We start from the raw sequence: 14,615 nt of genomic DNA, 5'->3' as shown, positions 1-14,615 counted from the left end.
GACAAACTTTAACCTAGGGAAGGTCCTTGTTTATTGTTGATACCATTAGAACGAACCCTTAGAAAATAAGCCACTCAGTCCTATACGACTGTAACAAAGCAGAATAGATAAAATAAAAATAAATGATGTCTGAAATAATTTGGGGAAAAAATTTATCAAGTGGTATTTTGTATCTTTGTAGACATCTATAGCTCTGATAATTTGAGGCACTCAAAGTTTTGAAATCTGTCATAAAATTAATGACAAATTAATTTTAATCCTAAACTCATCAATCCTATATAGATAATGTAGTATCTCAATTCCATGGCAAAGTGAGCTTCCCTAGTCCAACAGCCTAAATCATTGTTATCCACAAAAGAAGCCAAACTCTGAAATTCTAGGTTGTGGCATTTCTATATCAATATTAAAAGACAGAGAAATTCAGAAAAATCTAAATAATGGTCCACACAACCCACACACATCAAAAGATTGGCTTATAAGAAAAGCCTGCTTCCACTCATACAAAAATATACTTAAAAACTAGACATTTGGGTTTCCCTGGTGGCACAGTGGTTGAGAGTCCGCCTGCCGATGCAGGGGACACTGGTTCGTGCCCCGGTCTGGGAAGATCCCACATGCCGCGGAGCGGCTGGGCCCGTGAGCCATGGCCGCTGAGCCTGCGCATCCGGAGCCTGTGCTCCGCGACGGGAGAGGCCGCAACAGTGAGAGGCCCGCGTACCACAAAAAAAAAAAAAAAAAACCTAGACATTTATTTCTCCCTTTTGTTAATATAAAGTATGAGAAACTAATTTCTTTTTTTTTTATTAAAAAGTGCTCCTTACATGCATTCTGTTTCTCTAGTTTTACCACATCTATTACATTATATCTCAAAGTAAACTCCTGTTTTTCAGAGTAACTGAACAGAAGTAAATCTTTGAAATGTGACACTTTAGCTATTGAAAATTATCAGCTGAAGTATTCATTTAAGCTAGTAATTAACCATTAAGAAAATACAATTCTCAAGACAAGACTATGTAAACTCTCTGATACATTTCAAGCATGGCAATATTTATTTAAAAGCTCTGTGTTTCATCATACGTCTAAAATCTCTAGGAGTAAAGAAAATCATCTTTTAGCTAAGAAAAAAAATTTTCTATCAGGGGTATGTTTTGCTTAAATAAAAATTCTGTTTAAATCAGTCAACCCACAGGTTGTCTAGAATTATCAAACATGAGAATTTTTCCAAGTAAAAAGATAAATTTTTCTGTGGTATGACTCCAATATATGCTAAACATTACAGACCACTGATATGTATGATTAAAGCTGACCACAATAAAGAATATATATACCAGGCTCTAAATAATCAAGCCACTAAAACGACTCATTTTACTAATCTCAGAAGGGTGCTCAACTGCTTGAACATCACAGCTAGTCAGATGTCTTAATTCTATCTTTATTCAATCCTGAATTATCTGTGTCAATAAAAATGATTATTATCATATAAACCTCTAGTAATTTTCTTACCACTACCAGACCATGATTCTGTGATGGGTCAAAAAATTGACAAATGAGGAATTTATTGATTCACTATTTTTTTCATATATTCACCAAAAATTTGTGTGCCTATATGCCAAGCATTATACTATTTACATTTTGTAGTTATATCTGTAAGCAAAGCAGACACAGGGCTTTGCTATCACAGAGCTTATAATCTAGGAAGGGCAAGAGACAAATCACTACCTCAATAATCTAAAAAACATAACCAGCTGTGCCACTAAATAGTCATGAAGGATTCTATTCAATATAGTAATACAGTAATGTTCCAGTTAATACAGTAATATATTGATCAGAAGCACACATCACCACTCTCCTTCCGGTAGTTGGAAACAACGCCTTTAACACATAAGGATCATATATAAAATTGGGATTTAAACAGTTATGTTTGACAGTTTAATATAATATGGGACCACCAAAAATTTTAAATCTTTATAGCACTGTAGCAGCACATAACTTATAAATTCTTGTGCCTAAAGCCTTTGCTAGTTAGTAAAAAATTTTCTCCTAAAGATAAATAAATGTTGGTCAGATTTTCTTAGATTATCTGTCAAGGTGTAAGCAGTCACAGAAAGTTGTCAGAGCGAGACAGAGAAAAGAGATATGCACAAAGTCATATAGGTATTTAGGGGCAAAGTAGGATCTAGAAGCCTAGCTTTCTAATCCAAAGTCAGTAACCCTTTTCATCTTACCAGCCAGCTTCACATGTCCTCTTTTAAAAACGGTGTCAGTACAACTTAATAGTGTCAACTGATAAAATTACCAGTATGAAAGGAAAGGTACTAAAAAACTACCAGCCTTTAATTCATAATCAACTAAATGAAACTACTGTTTGTAAAGTTAAAACATATTGCTATGTCTATACTTCAGTTAAATATCTAGTGGGTCAACTCAGCAGAGAAGCAAAACAAACAAACAAAAATCGATGAGTTTTTTTTAGCACTGGAAGATGAGCTTTTTACTTTTCAACCACCTGTTCTACTGATAACCTGTCTCTTTCTTAAGGATAGCCTGTCTCTTCTTTTTGGAAGCACAACAAAGAGGAAAGACATTTAACTAATCAGATCTCGTTCTTTTTCTACAATAATTACATTAAACTCTTTTTAGGTCTTACACTTTCTATGTAGTCCAAATTAGGAAACAAAAGGCAGTTAGTCTCTATGGATAGATACCATCATATATATTTCCTACATAAAAACCAAAGTGAGAACCTAGATCTGAAAATAATGTACGCTATGTTTCCTAAATCAACTTTATCAGTATGTGTAAAGATAAAGAATAAGGCCGCATTGCCAAAGATAATCATATGGCAATTTCTTAATTTTCTAGTTTATCAAAATGGAAAATGAGTTTCTACTGGAATAGAAAGACTTCTATTAAAAACTCTAGTGTTATCAACAAATTTTCCCAGATTAAAATAATTGTTGAAAGCTTAATTATGCTACTTTATTAAAAGCCATGTATATAAAACCATAGAAAGACAAAAAGTATTTTAAAATTATTAAATTTTTATAGCTTCTATCAAAGTATACATGGAATTTGTATCCCACATACTTCTCTTATAATAGCAGGATCATCTTTTTAAAATTTATATATATTTTATGATTGTATAATATTCTTTTGTAGATTTTCACAATTTGCTATTCAAACAAAGCTAGATATTTGGGTGATTTTTTTTTTTTTTTTTTACTTTACAGAAAAAACATGAAAAGAGACCAGTGTTTACTGCCAAAGAGACTCCAATTTGTATCCTGCTTCCAACTCTTAACAGCTGTGTAGCTTTGAGCGAATTACTCTGCTTCTCTGATCCTCTCATCCTATGGCAGCGGGTAGTTTTAATAAAAATAATATAAAATATCTAGCACAGTGCCTGATACGTGCTTAAAAAATAATGATTATAAAAACCTACCATATTTTAAGTGATTTCCTTAGACTAGATTCCCAGAAATAAAATTATTCAATCGAAGATATGAATGTTTTTAAGACTCTTGATAAATGCCACCAGATTTTCTTCCTAACTGGTTATACTAATTTAGATTCTCAATAGCAGTGTGTGAGCTCCTGATGAGCAATATGTTAAAAGACAAACTTAGAAATTAAGATTAATGAAAAAGCCAATTACCTAAACAAAATAAAACCTTAGTATCGTGTGTGTATATATATATGTATATATGTATCACTAATAAATTAAATTCAATGTAGACTTACCCTACATGAGGGACTGCTATCCCTTTATGGGAGGGAGACAAGGTCTGAAGTTTGCTTCCCAAAGAGCTGCTAACTGAAGACACTTTACCTGAAGGAACACCTTATAATAAAAAAGGTATTAGTTTTAACGACAGTCTGAAAAACAAAAATCACATAAAACAGAGCATCTGACAAGGAAAACAGTGCTTTAGTGGCAATAAATCTTTGTGGCAAAATAACAAAATGAGTCATCAAATAAGAAAAAAAAATTAAATAAAATTTCCAAGGAACAACATACACATCCTTCATTTATAATTTCTGTATTTCTTTCTTACAATTTATATACAAATAAAGATACACTTCAGTAATCAGTATTTCCTTCAAATCATTAAATATTTGTCTACTAAGGATAACTGTCAAGTTCAGAGAGGGATAGGCAGAAATGAGGGGAAAAATACTGTGGTCAAAGAATCAAGAGAAGAACTTGGTTGACTTCTCAAGAGATGATATATCACTACAACACTGAGGGTAGACATATAGCTAAAAAAAAAAAGGACTATAAAATACCTAAAGTAGAAGCTACTGAAAGTTACTTTATTTCTAAACCAAAATAATTACTTATCCTCCACATCTCATCCTAATTATAAATCTATTTTGAATAATCCAGAACAGAATACTATATTCATTTCCTTTTGTACCAACACTGTTAAAAGAAAAAAAAAATCAAGTTATTTTATGGATCTCATTACCTACAACAGTTTTGCTAGTGCCACTTGGCTGTGGTAATCGTGAAGATCCTGATGAGGTGGCTCCAGGAGAACTGGACTTTTTAAGTGCAGGAGGCTTATACTAAAATAATGAAAATAAAATATTTGATCATCATCACTCTTTGATTATGGATTGTAAACCGGTATTTCAAAAGCATACATTACCTTAAATGAGCAATCTTTTTATTAGTTCCTGGATTATCCAAATTTAGAAAGTGCAGGTTAAAATATATCACCTCACAGAGAGGTTTCCCAAAATATGTTTCTTCTCAAAACTGGAGTACTAAAAGTTTGGCTCAGATGTTGTACTGCTAAAATAAACTAAGAGCAACTTTTCCTCATTCAAAGAAAACAAAATGGATGAAATGGAAAAAAAATTTCCTCAATGTTAAGATTTTTTTTTTTTTTTTTTTGCAGTACGTGGGCCTCTCACTGCTGTGGCCTCTCCCGTTGAGGAGCACAGGCTCCGGACGCGCAGGCTCAGCGGCCATGGCTCACGGGCCCAGCCGCTCCGCGGCATGTGGGATCTTCCCGGACTGGGGCACGATCCCGTGTCCCCTGCATCAGCAGCCAGACCCCCAACTACTGCGCCACCAGGGAAGCCCTCAATGTTAAGATTTTAAATGCCAACCATAATAACAGAAAAACTTCGAAACACCCAATGATGCTCACTCAGTGGTGTAGCTTTAAAGGTCAATATTCTTACATGTTCCTGGGTATGGTTTTATATTTCATATATATAATCCAGTCATATTTCTTACTGATAAAAATTCATAAGAGTACCTATCAGTCTGAACAAGCTTTACAATAGCTGCTTAATGGATTATTGCCCCAATGTGGAGAGAAAGAGCTAATTCTGGCTTTATTAACCTCACCAGACCATGTTAGATGAATGGGATGTGGGCTGAGAAAGATAGGGTATTTTAGCTTATCTCGTTTATTCTCATTTTTTCTCTCTTCTCTAGAGATATCACCGTTAATTTTATTTTACTGTCTCTTACTTGAGCCAAACTTTGCTCTGTTAACTGAATTTAAAAGAATCTTATTGAACACCCACTCCAAGATAAAGAAGTGAATTTGCCCAGGGTTACACCCCAACTTAAAAACAAAATAGGAATTAAGACTCACGCCACCTTAGTTCTAGCCCTACACTCCAACTATAAGGTGATTACTGTGCTTGCATGTATGTGTACTTGAGCCCAATGCATTATTTAGATTGCTTTGGACTTAATGAGAAAAACTGTTTTTAAACCTAATTTTCAAAAATCAAATCACATTTATAACCTATAATCAGTATAAAATTTAAGATGTGCTTGCTACCAATGAAAACTGCTAAGCACAAATTTTGAACTCAAATATTATCTCTCTTCAAAATTCAGTATCTGACCTTTTGCAAAAACAAATCTTGGTAAAATGGTCTCTCTCTCTCTCTCGCTCTCTCTCTCTCTCTCTCTCTCACACACACACACACACACACACACACACACACACACACACACACAGACAAATAACATGGACATTTGGCAGTATAATGCCAGAAACTGCAATTTCTTAAGCACTTGGCAACTAGAAAACCTTCGATAACTGTCTGTCAAATGAACAAATGACTAGGAGACTTTGGAGATGAGCCATATAAATATACTGTTTCTTTGAAAACCTAAGGGGTATTTCTGGTTAGTGTCAGTCTCTCCTACTAAAATACCAATGCCAATGAAGACATTAGGCAAGATTTTAAAACTAACAATATGGAAAAAAAGACCTAACAAAGATTTGTCAAAATATTAGAGGCATGTCTACTAAAAATAGGGTCAATAAAATTGGATTAAGAAACAGGATTGGTGACCCACTCATACTGTGCTAATTACCAAAAACAGAGCAAAATGATTAGCATTAATAAAAGATACTGGTATAGCATATTACACATTGAGAGGTCAAATTTTAGGCAGGAAGGGCCCTGGCAGCATTATATACCGGTACTAGAAATTTTTATTCACATATTAGGAATTACTATTATTAATTAATGGCTTACAAACAGAAAAAGGCAGAATATTCCTTTCAAAAGGTGCTTTGTTTTTCCCCTCCGTAGAGACCTCCTACTATTTTACTCAATTTTTTGGTCAGATCTGAGATGACCAGAACCTAGCCCAACTTTATCTATCTCCTATAATATTTCCTATTACTTTCAACCCAAACTAGTCACGTTAGTTTCCTTACTGAATCCTCATACTACTCTGAATGCCCCTTGTTTAAAACATATTCACCTGTCTCTCAGTAACTTGCTGTTCCCCTGACCTAGATAATATGACTCCTTCCTTACTGACCTGTATTTTGTCTATTCTACAACATCAAGCTGAAATTCTACTGGTAGGCTTTCAGGATGACTCTAGCTAGCAACCATTTTGTATAAAATTACTTTAATGATCAAAAGAACAAACTCTGATTTTATAGTTATACTCAATACATATTTCATTCGTCATATAAGTATTTGTTAGGTGATTATTTCATGTGTTTTTATACAGATCACAAATCTAATAAATTGTGTTAGTAACATATTTATATTTACGAAGACTTTCTATTGAAACTGGAAAAAGCTTAAAGAACGTGGAGGATGTTCATTTCTGATAAAATGGTAAAAGGTACTATTTGTACCAACCCTTCAACTAAAAAATTTTAAATGCTCAGGAAAGTATAAAAAATCATTTTAAAAGCACTGAATGTCAGATGAGAGGAAAAAGAACTGCCAGGCCAACACCATGTGAGACTGTAAAAGGGTCTGGCCATCACATGGATTTGCTTTATGATTATGCATTACTAGACGGTACAGCAAACTAAAGCCAGTAATTTAATTTAATGTGCCTCCAGACTGGTAGATACCTGGAATAAACAAGTACAAATTTTCTCTGAAAAAGGCACTTCACAAGATTAATCCTCGAGAATAACATTTTAAGGGCAACAGCAGAAAATGGTCGATAATAATTACAAACATAATGATATAAGGAACCACAAATGAAAAAAGAAAGCAAGAACATATCTATAAAGGTCACATGATGTAACAATTATCAGGCACATAACATAAAACAATTATGCTTACTACATTCAAAGATATAAAAGACAACTTTGAAAATATCAACAGGGAATTGGAAACTATAGAAAGTAACATAGAAAATTAGAAGAAGAAATTAAAAATAAAATAACAGATTACAAATTCAATGGTGCAGAAATGAAGCAGCTGTATAATCCTCCTATAGATAATCTATAATCCTCCTTATAGATACAGATATAATCCTCCTATAGATTTAAAAAAAGGATTTTAAGAGATTGGAAATCATCCAAAAGCAGTCCTTCTGGAAACTGTGTATCTCTGGGTTTAATTTCAGGAAACGAGAAAGAGAAGGGAAGTGGAAGGGAAGGGGAAAGGGGAGACAAGAAAAGGAAAATGAATACAGGAAAGCATGACCCATATTCAGCAAAAAAAGTCAACAGAAACTGACTTCAAGTGGGCACAGGTGTGTAAGACTTTGTAATTAAGAATTTCAAAACAGTTATTATAAATATGTTGAAAAAGTAAAGGAACATATACACAAGGATTAAAGGGAAATATGGTAACAGTGAATGAACAATATAGGGAATCTCAACAGAGAAATGAATGTAAAATATATGCATTTTTTCAGATAACCAAAAACAGAGAATTCATTGCCAGCAGATCTGTACTATTAGAAGGCTAAAGAAACTTATTCGGGCTGAAGGAAAATGACTAAATATGGCAACAGAGATTTATAAGAAGAAATGAAGAGGTCTGGAAATGATAATATGTGAGTAAATACAAAATGCAGAGTATATACACGTATGCATAAATATATATAGTGTGTGTGCCTATATACGTATAAATATATGTTCACATATTATTTTCTCCTAATTTCTTTAAAAGACAGATTTTAAAGCAGTAAGTATAACACTTATAACAATACGCATCAAGAGTGTTGATGGCTTTATAATGTCTACAGAGTTTTACATATATACAACAACAGCACTAAGATTGGTGAGAGGTATATAAACATATCAATAGACAGGGTTAAGTTAAAGATGCATTTTGTTATTCCTAGAGTAACGATTTTAAAAAATACAGAGACTTATGGCTAGAAAGCCAATAGAGAAAATAAAATGTCTTCTACTAAAACAGGAGAGGCAAGGAAGAAGTAACAGAGGAATAAAAAAAAAAAATAAAGACAAAATAGAAAATAGCAACATAGCAGACCTAAACACAAACATATCAATGATTACATTAAGTGTAAATGCCAAAACACCTCAACAAACAGGTTGAGGTTGTCAGATGGATTAAAGAAAACTATAGGCTGTCTACAGAAGATGCAAACCTACAAATTTAAGTTAAAGAATAGAAGGAAAATTAGGATAATTAAGCTGAAACAGCTATGTTATCGATGAAACAAATTTCAACACAAGGAATGTCACTAAAGACAAAAAGGGACACTCCATATGATAAAAGAATCAATAAATACAGAAGATATTACATTTGTAAATGTAAAACACATTTAATAAGAGAAATTCAAAATACTTGAAGCAAAAACTGGTAAAATTAATGAGACAGAAAAGCTCACAATCATAAAGATTTTAACACATTTCTCTTAGTAACTGATGGAATAAAAAGAACATGGAAGATCTGAATGAAGCTACCAGCCACCTTACCTGACTGACATTTATAAAACTTTATACCCAACAACTGCAGAATACACTCTGCTTTTCATATGCCACAGAACATTCATTAAGAGACCACATGCTAGGCAATTAAACAAATCCCAATAAGATAAAAATCTTACCAAGTACATTCTCAGACCAGAACAGAATTAAAACAACAACAACAAAACATCTAGAACAGCTCCAAACACAGTTGGTCCTCTGTATCCACGGGTTCTATACCCACTGGTTCCACATTTACAGCTTCCGAATCCATGGATTCAACTAACCACAGGTCAAAAAAAATTCCAAAAAGTTCCAAAAAGCAAAACTTGAATTTGCCACATGCACACAACTATTTACATATCATTTATACTGTATTTACAACTATTTACATAGCATTTACATTGTATTAGATATTATAGGTAATCTAGAGATGATCTGATTAAAATATGTGGGAAGGATGTAGGTTATATGCAAACACTATGCAATTTTACATTAGGGACTTATCCTTGGTGGGGCAGGGAGCGTGGGGTGGGGTTCCTGGAACCAGTCCTCCAAAGATACCAAGGGATGACTGTATCTGGAAGTAAATGACTCATATTTGACTAGACTTTGAGTAAAAGAAGTCACAAATTTAAAAATGTTTTGAACTGAATAAGAAAAAAAAAAAACACATTCAGATTTTTGAGATGTAGCTAAAGCAATGCTAGAGCAATAAAACCAAAAGCTGTTTCTCTGAAAAGATATAATGAAATCAATAAATCTCTAAACAGAATCATCAAGGGAAAAAAACTAACCAGAGGGAAAAAAAGAGAATACAAAATACCCATATTAGGAATGAAAAAGAGGATATCACAACATATTTCTACGTTAAGAAGTTAACACCTTAGGTCAATAAATCCAATTACACAAATTATTTAAGAGATACAAATTGCCCAGACTGACACCAAGAAGAAATGAAAATCTGAACAGCTTTGTATCTACCCAAGAAAATGATGTAGATGAAAAGCTCTGAAAAAAAGAAAAACCCATACCTAGATAGCTTCACTGGTGAATATTAGCAAACATACACAATAGGAATAATACCATTACTGTAAAAGTCTACAAAAAAAGAATTTACAAACTCTTTCAGGAAATGGAGGAGGAAACAACTGCAAATCCATATGAGGCTAGCATTACCCTGATACCAAGACCAGCTAAAAACATCAAACGAAGAGAACTATACACCAATATTTCTCACAAGCATAGAGGCAATAATTCTAAATTTTAGCATATCAAATCCAATAATTTATAAAAAGAGCAATAATTCATAACAAAATAGAATTTATTCATAGAATGCAAAGTTGGTTTAACATCTGAAAATAAGTGCAATTCATCACATTAACAGAGTAACGGAAAAACTATGGTATTTCGATAGATAAAGAGCGTTTGACAGAATGCAAAATGCATTCTCGGTTTAAAAAAGAACTCTCAGCAATTAGGAGAGAACTTTCTCAGCCTGACAAAGGGCATCAACAAAAATCCACAGCAATATCGTACTCAATGGTGAAAAACTGAATGGTTTTCACCTAAGAACAGGAAGAAAGCAACTCTCTTTCACAACTTTTACTCAACACTGGACTGAAAATTCTAGCTAGTGTAATAAATTATTACAGGGAGAAAAAGGCATAGAGATTGAAGAGGAGGTAGTAAAACTGTCCTTATTTACAGATGACATGATTGTGTACATAGAAAAACCCTATGATATCTACAATAAGCTATTATAATTAATAAGTGAATTTAACAAAATAGTAGGGTGCAAGATTAGAAACAACGTCAAGATCAAACAAGATAAGGAAAACACTCTTGAAATAAATTTTGTTTTTCATCGTAAGAAAAAAAATTAGGTAATCATGTATGATGATGGATGTTAACTAGACTTATTGTGGTGATCACTTTGTAATATAAACAAATATTGAGTCATTAGGTTGTACACCTGAAACTAATATAATGTTCTACATCAATTATATTCAATTAAAAAAAGAACACCTAAATAAGCAAGAAATATAACAAATTCATGGACTGGACAATTCAATATTAAGATGTTAATTTTCCCCAAATGATTTATATATTTAATGTAATTTCAATCAAGCACTAGTAGACTTTTTTTGTAGAAACTAGCAAAACAAAAAAATTTATATAAAATGTAAACAACCTAGAATAACCAAAGTAATTTTAAAAAGAAAAAACAAGTTGAAGAATTTAGACTACATGATTTTAAGGCTTATATGGTATAATATTTAGTATGGCAATAGTGTGGTATTGATAAAAGGACATACAGATGAATGGAACAGAACAGTATGTCCTGAAATAGAACTAAAAATATACATTCAACTGACGATCAAACAAGGTGCTTAGGCAAATTCATTGGGTAAAGAAGTCTTTTCAACAAATGGTGCCGAAACAACAGATTATCCATATAGAAAAAAATTAACAATTGCCCTTTACTTCACATCATACAAATATTAGCTTGAAATAATCCACAGATCTAAATGTAAGAGATAAAACTACAAAATTTCTAGAAGATAAAGGAGAAAAATCTTTGCAAGCTTGGTAAGGGTAAAGATTCCTTAGAACCAAGAAGAAAAAAAAGTCATAAAAGAAATAATTTATAAATTAGACTTTATCAAAGTTTTAAGCTTTTGCTTTTCAAAAGCCATCCTTAAAAAAAAAAGCCAAGACACAGAAGGGAAGAAAATATTGTTAATACACATTTGAGAAAAGACTGAGAATATTTAACACATGCTTTCATTCAATAAGAGAACCCAAAAAAAGGACCAGAAAAACCTTCCAGATACTTCACAGAAAACACAAATGACCAATAAGAACACAAAATGAGGGCTTCCCTGGTGGCGCAGTGGTTGAGAGTCCGCCTGCTGATGCAGGGACACGGGTTCCTGCCCCAGTCTGGGAAGATCCCACATGCCGCAGAGCGGCTGGGCCCGTGAGCCATGGCCCCTGAGCCTGCGCGTCCGGAGCCTCTGCTCCGCAGCAGGAGAGGCCACAGCAGTGAGAGGCCTGCGTACCGCAAAAAAAAAAAAAAAAAAGAACATACAAGGGAGAAAAGACAGTCTGTTTAATTAAGTGGTGCTGAGAAAACTGGATGGCTACATATAAAAGAATGATTATAACATTTCCTCAAACCATATACAAAGATAAACTCAGAATGGATTAAGGACCTAAATGTAAGACCAGAAACCATAAAATTCCTAGAAAACAGGCAGAACACTCTTTGACATGAGGCATAGCAATATTTTTTTTAGATATGCCTACTAAGGCAAAGGAAATAAATGAAAAAATAAGTGAATGGGACCTAATTAAACCTAAGAGCTTTTGCACCGCCAAGGGAAACCACTGACAAAACAAAAAGACTACCTACTGAGTGGGAGAAAATCATTTGCAAATGATGTGACTGATAAGGGATTAATATCCAAAATTTATAAACAGCTCATACAACTCAACATGAAGAAAACAAACAACCCAACTAAAAAATGGGCAGAAGAGTGCTTCCCTGGTGGCGCAGTGGTTGAAAGCCCGCCTGCCGATGCAGGGGACACGGATTCGTGCCCTGGTCTGGGAAGATCCCACATGCCATGGAGCGGCTGGGCCCGTGAGCCATGGACACTGAGCCTGTGCGTCTGGAGCCTGTGCTCCGCGACGGGAGAGGCCACACCAGTGAGAGGCCCATGTACCGCAAAAAACAAAAAACAAACGAAAAAAAAGGGCAGAGACCTAAACAGACATTTTTCCAAAGAAGACAGAGATGGCCAACAGACACATGAAAAAATGCTCAACACTGCTAATTATCAGAGAAATGCAAACCAAAACTACAGTGAGGTATCACCTCACTCCAGTCAGAATGGCTATCATCAAAAAGTCTACAAATAATAAATGCTGGAGAGAGTGGAGAAAAAGGAAACCTCCTACGCTGTTGGTGGGAATGTAAACTGGTAGAGCCACTATGGAGAAAAGTATGGAGGTTCCTTAAAAAACTAAAAATAGAGTTACCATGTGATCCTGCAATCCCACTCCTGGGCATATATCTGGAAAAGACGAAAACTAATTCTAAAAGATACATGCACCCCAATGTTCACTGAAGCACTATTTACAATAGCCAAGACATGGAAGCAACCTAAATGTCCACTGACAGATGAATAGATAAAGAAGATGTGGTATATACATATATACACAATGAAATATTACTCATCCATTAAAAAGGAATTAAATATTGCCACTTGCAGCAACATAAATGGACCTAGAGAATATCATAGTAAGTGAAGTCAGAGAAAGACAAATACTGTAGGATATCACTTACATGTGGAATCTAAAAAAAACACACTAGTGAGTATAACAAAAAAACAGACTCACACATACAGAGAACAAACTAGTGGTTACCAGTGGAGTGATAGAAGGTGGGAGGGGCAAAATAGGCATAAGGGATTAAGAGATACAAACTACTATGTATAAAATAAATAAGCAACAAGGATGTATTGTACAGCAAGGGAAATATAGCCATTATTATGTAATAAATTTAAATGAAGTATAATCTGTAAAAATACTGAATCACTATGCTATATACCTGAAACTAATATAATATTGTAAACCCACTATACTTCAATTAAAAAAAAATCATAAAGCTATAGTAAAAAATATTAATGTGGTCTGGGGACTATATAAAAAGGGAAAAATTGATTATATGTAAAGTCAAAATAGTGACTACTTCATGGGTGTTGGGGGCTAGGAGTGAGAGAACATTACATTCTGGGAGTGAAACACTAGTGGAGGCTTTTGTAAGACTAACAATATTGTATTTCTCAACTTTCTTGTGGTTATGTATGTATTTATGTTTTATGCTTTGTTTTCTATGTGTATTATTTACAAAAAAATAACGGGAAAATTGTAAGAAAAAATCTGAATAAAAGTGTTGTAAAAAATAAGAGCTTAGAGATATTTAAAATGTTAACTATGTTGATAACTTTTAAAATATATATATTTCTCAAATTTTCCATAAAGAATAGGAATCCTTTTAATAATCAGAAAAATATTTATTAAAAATTGCATATCATCTTTCCAGACTTAAAACTTCATTACTTTAGAATAAGTAGGGTAAGAATCAATCAGAATACTGATTTGGAAGTCAGAATATGATTTCCTATCAGAATATGATTAGGAAAATTCCTAAATCATAAAATACTTATCGTATTGCTTTAAACTCATAAGGTAACTCAGCCTAGCCTAATCTGATGAAAGACTACTGCAGGATCTAAATTATGCATGAGTTATTTCAAAATAATTTGTTCTTTTAAAATAACAAGACATGTAATTTAGCATACATTAGATGGTATTTTTGGTTCCTATGTCTTCATGGGTCTACTTTAATACAACCATGCCTAA

The 14,615-nt window shown here is 33.4% G+C and overlaps 1 protein-coding gene across 1 annotated transcript in view; it reads right to left on the bottom strand.

Moving 5' to 3' along the window:
* ZC2HC1A (zinc finger C2HC-type containing 1A) overlaps window positions 1-14,615 on the bottom strand; it is a gene marked incomplete at its 5' end in the record, with an annotated part of 59,687 nt that overhangs the window by 17,914 nt on the left and 27,158 nt on the right. Inside the window, 2 exons of the mRNA XM_082858432.1 lie at window positions 3,742-3,841; window positions 4,470-4,569. Coding sequence (XP_082714558.1) covers window positions 3,742-3,841; window positions 4,470-4,569 — 200 coding nt within the window. The remainder of the gene's footprint in view (window positions 1-3,741; window positions 3,842-4,469; window positions 4,570-14,615) is intronic.

The sequence above is a fragment of the Leucopleurus acutus genome, assembly GCF_964270905.1.
Source record: "Leucopleurus acutus genome assembly, chromosome: 17".
Classification (NCBI taxonomy): Eukaryota; Metazoa; Chordata; class Mammalia; order Artiodactyla; family Delphinidae; genus Leucopleurus; species Leucopleurus acutus.
The sequence above is the reverse complement of the archived record's forward strand: the minus strand, read 5'-3'. Positions and strand labels throughout refer to the sequence as shown.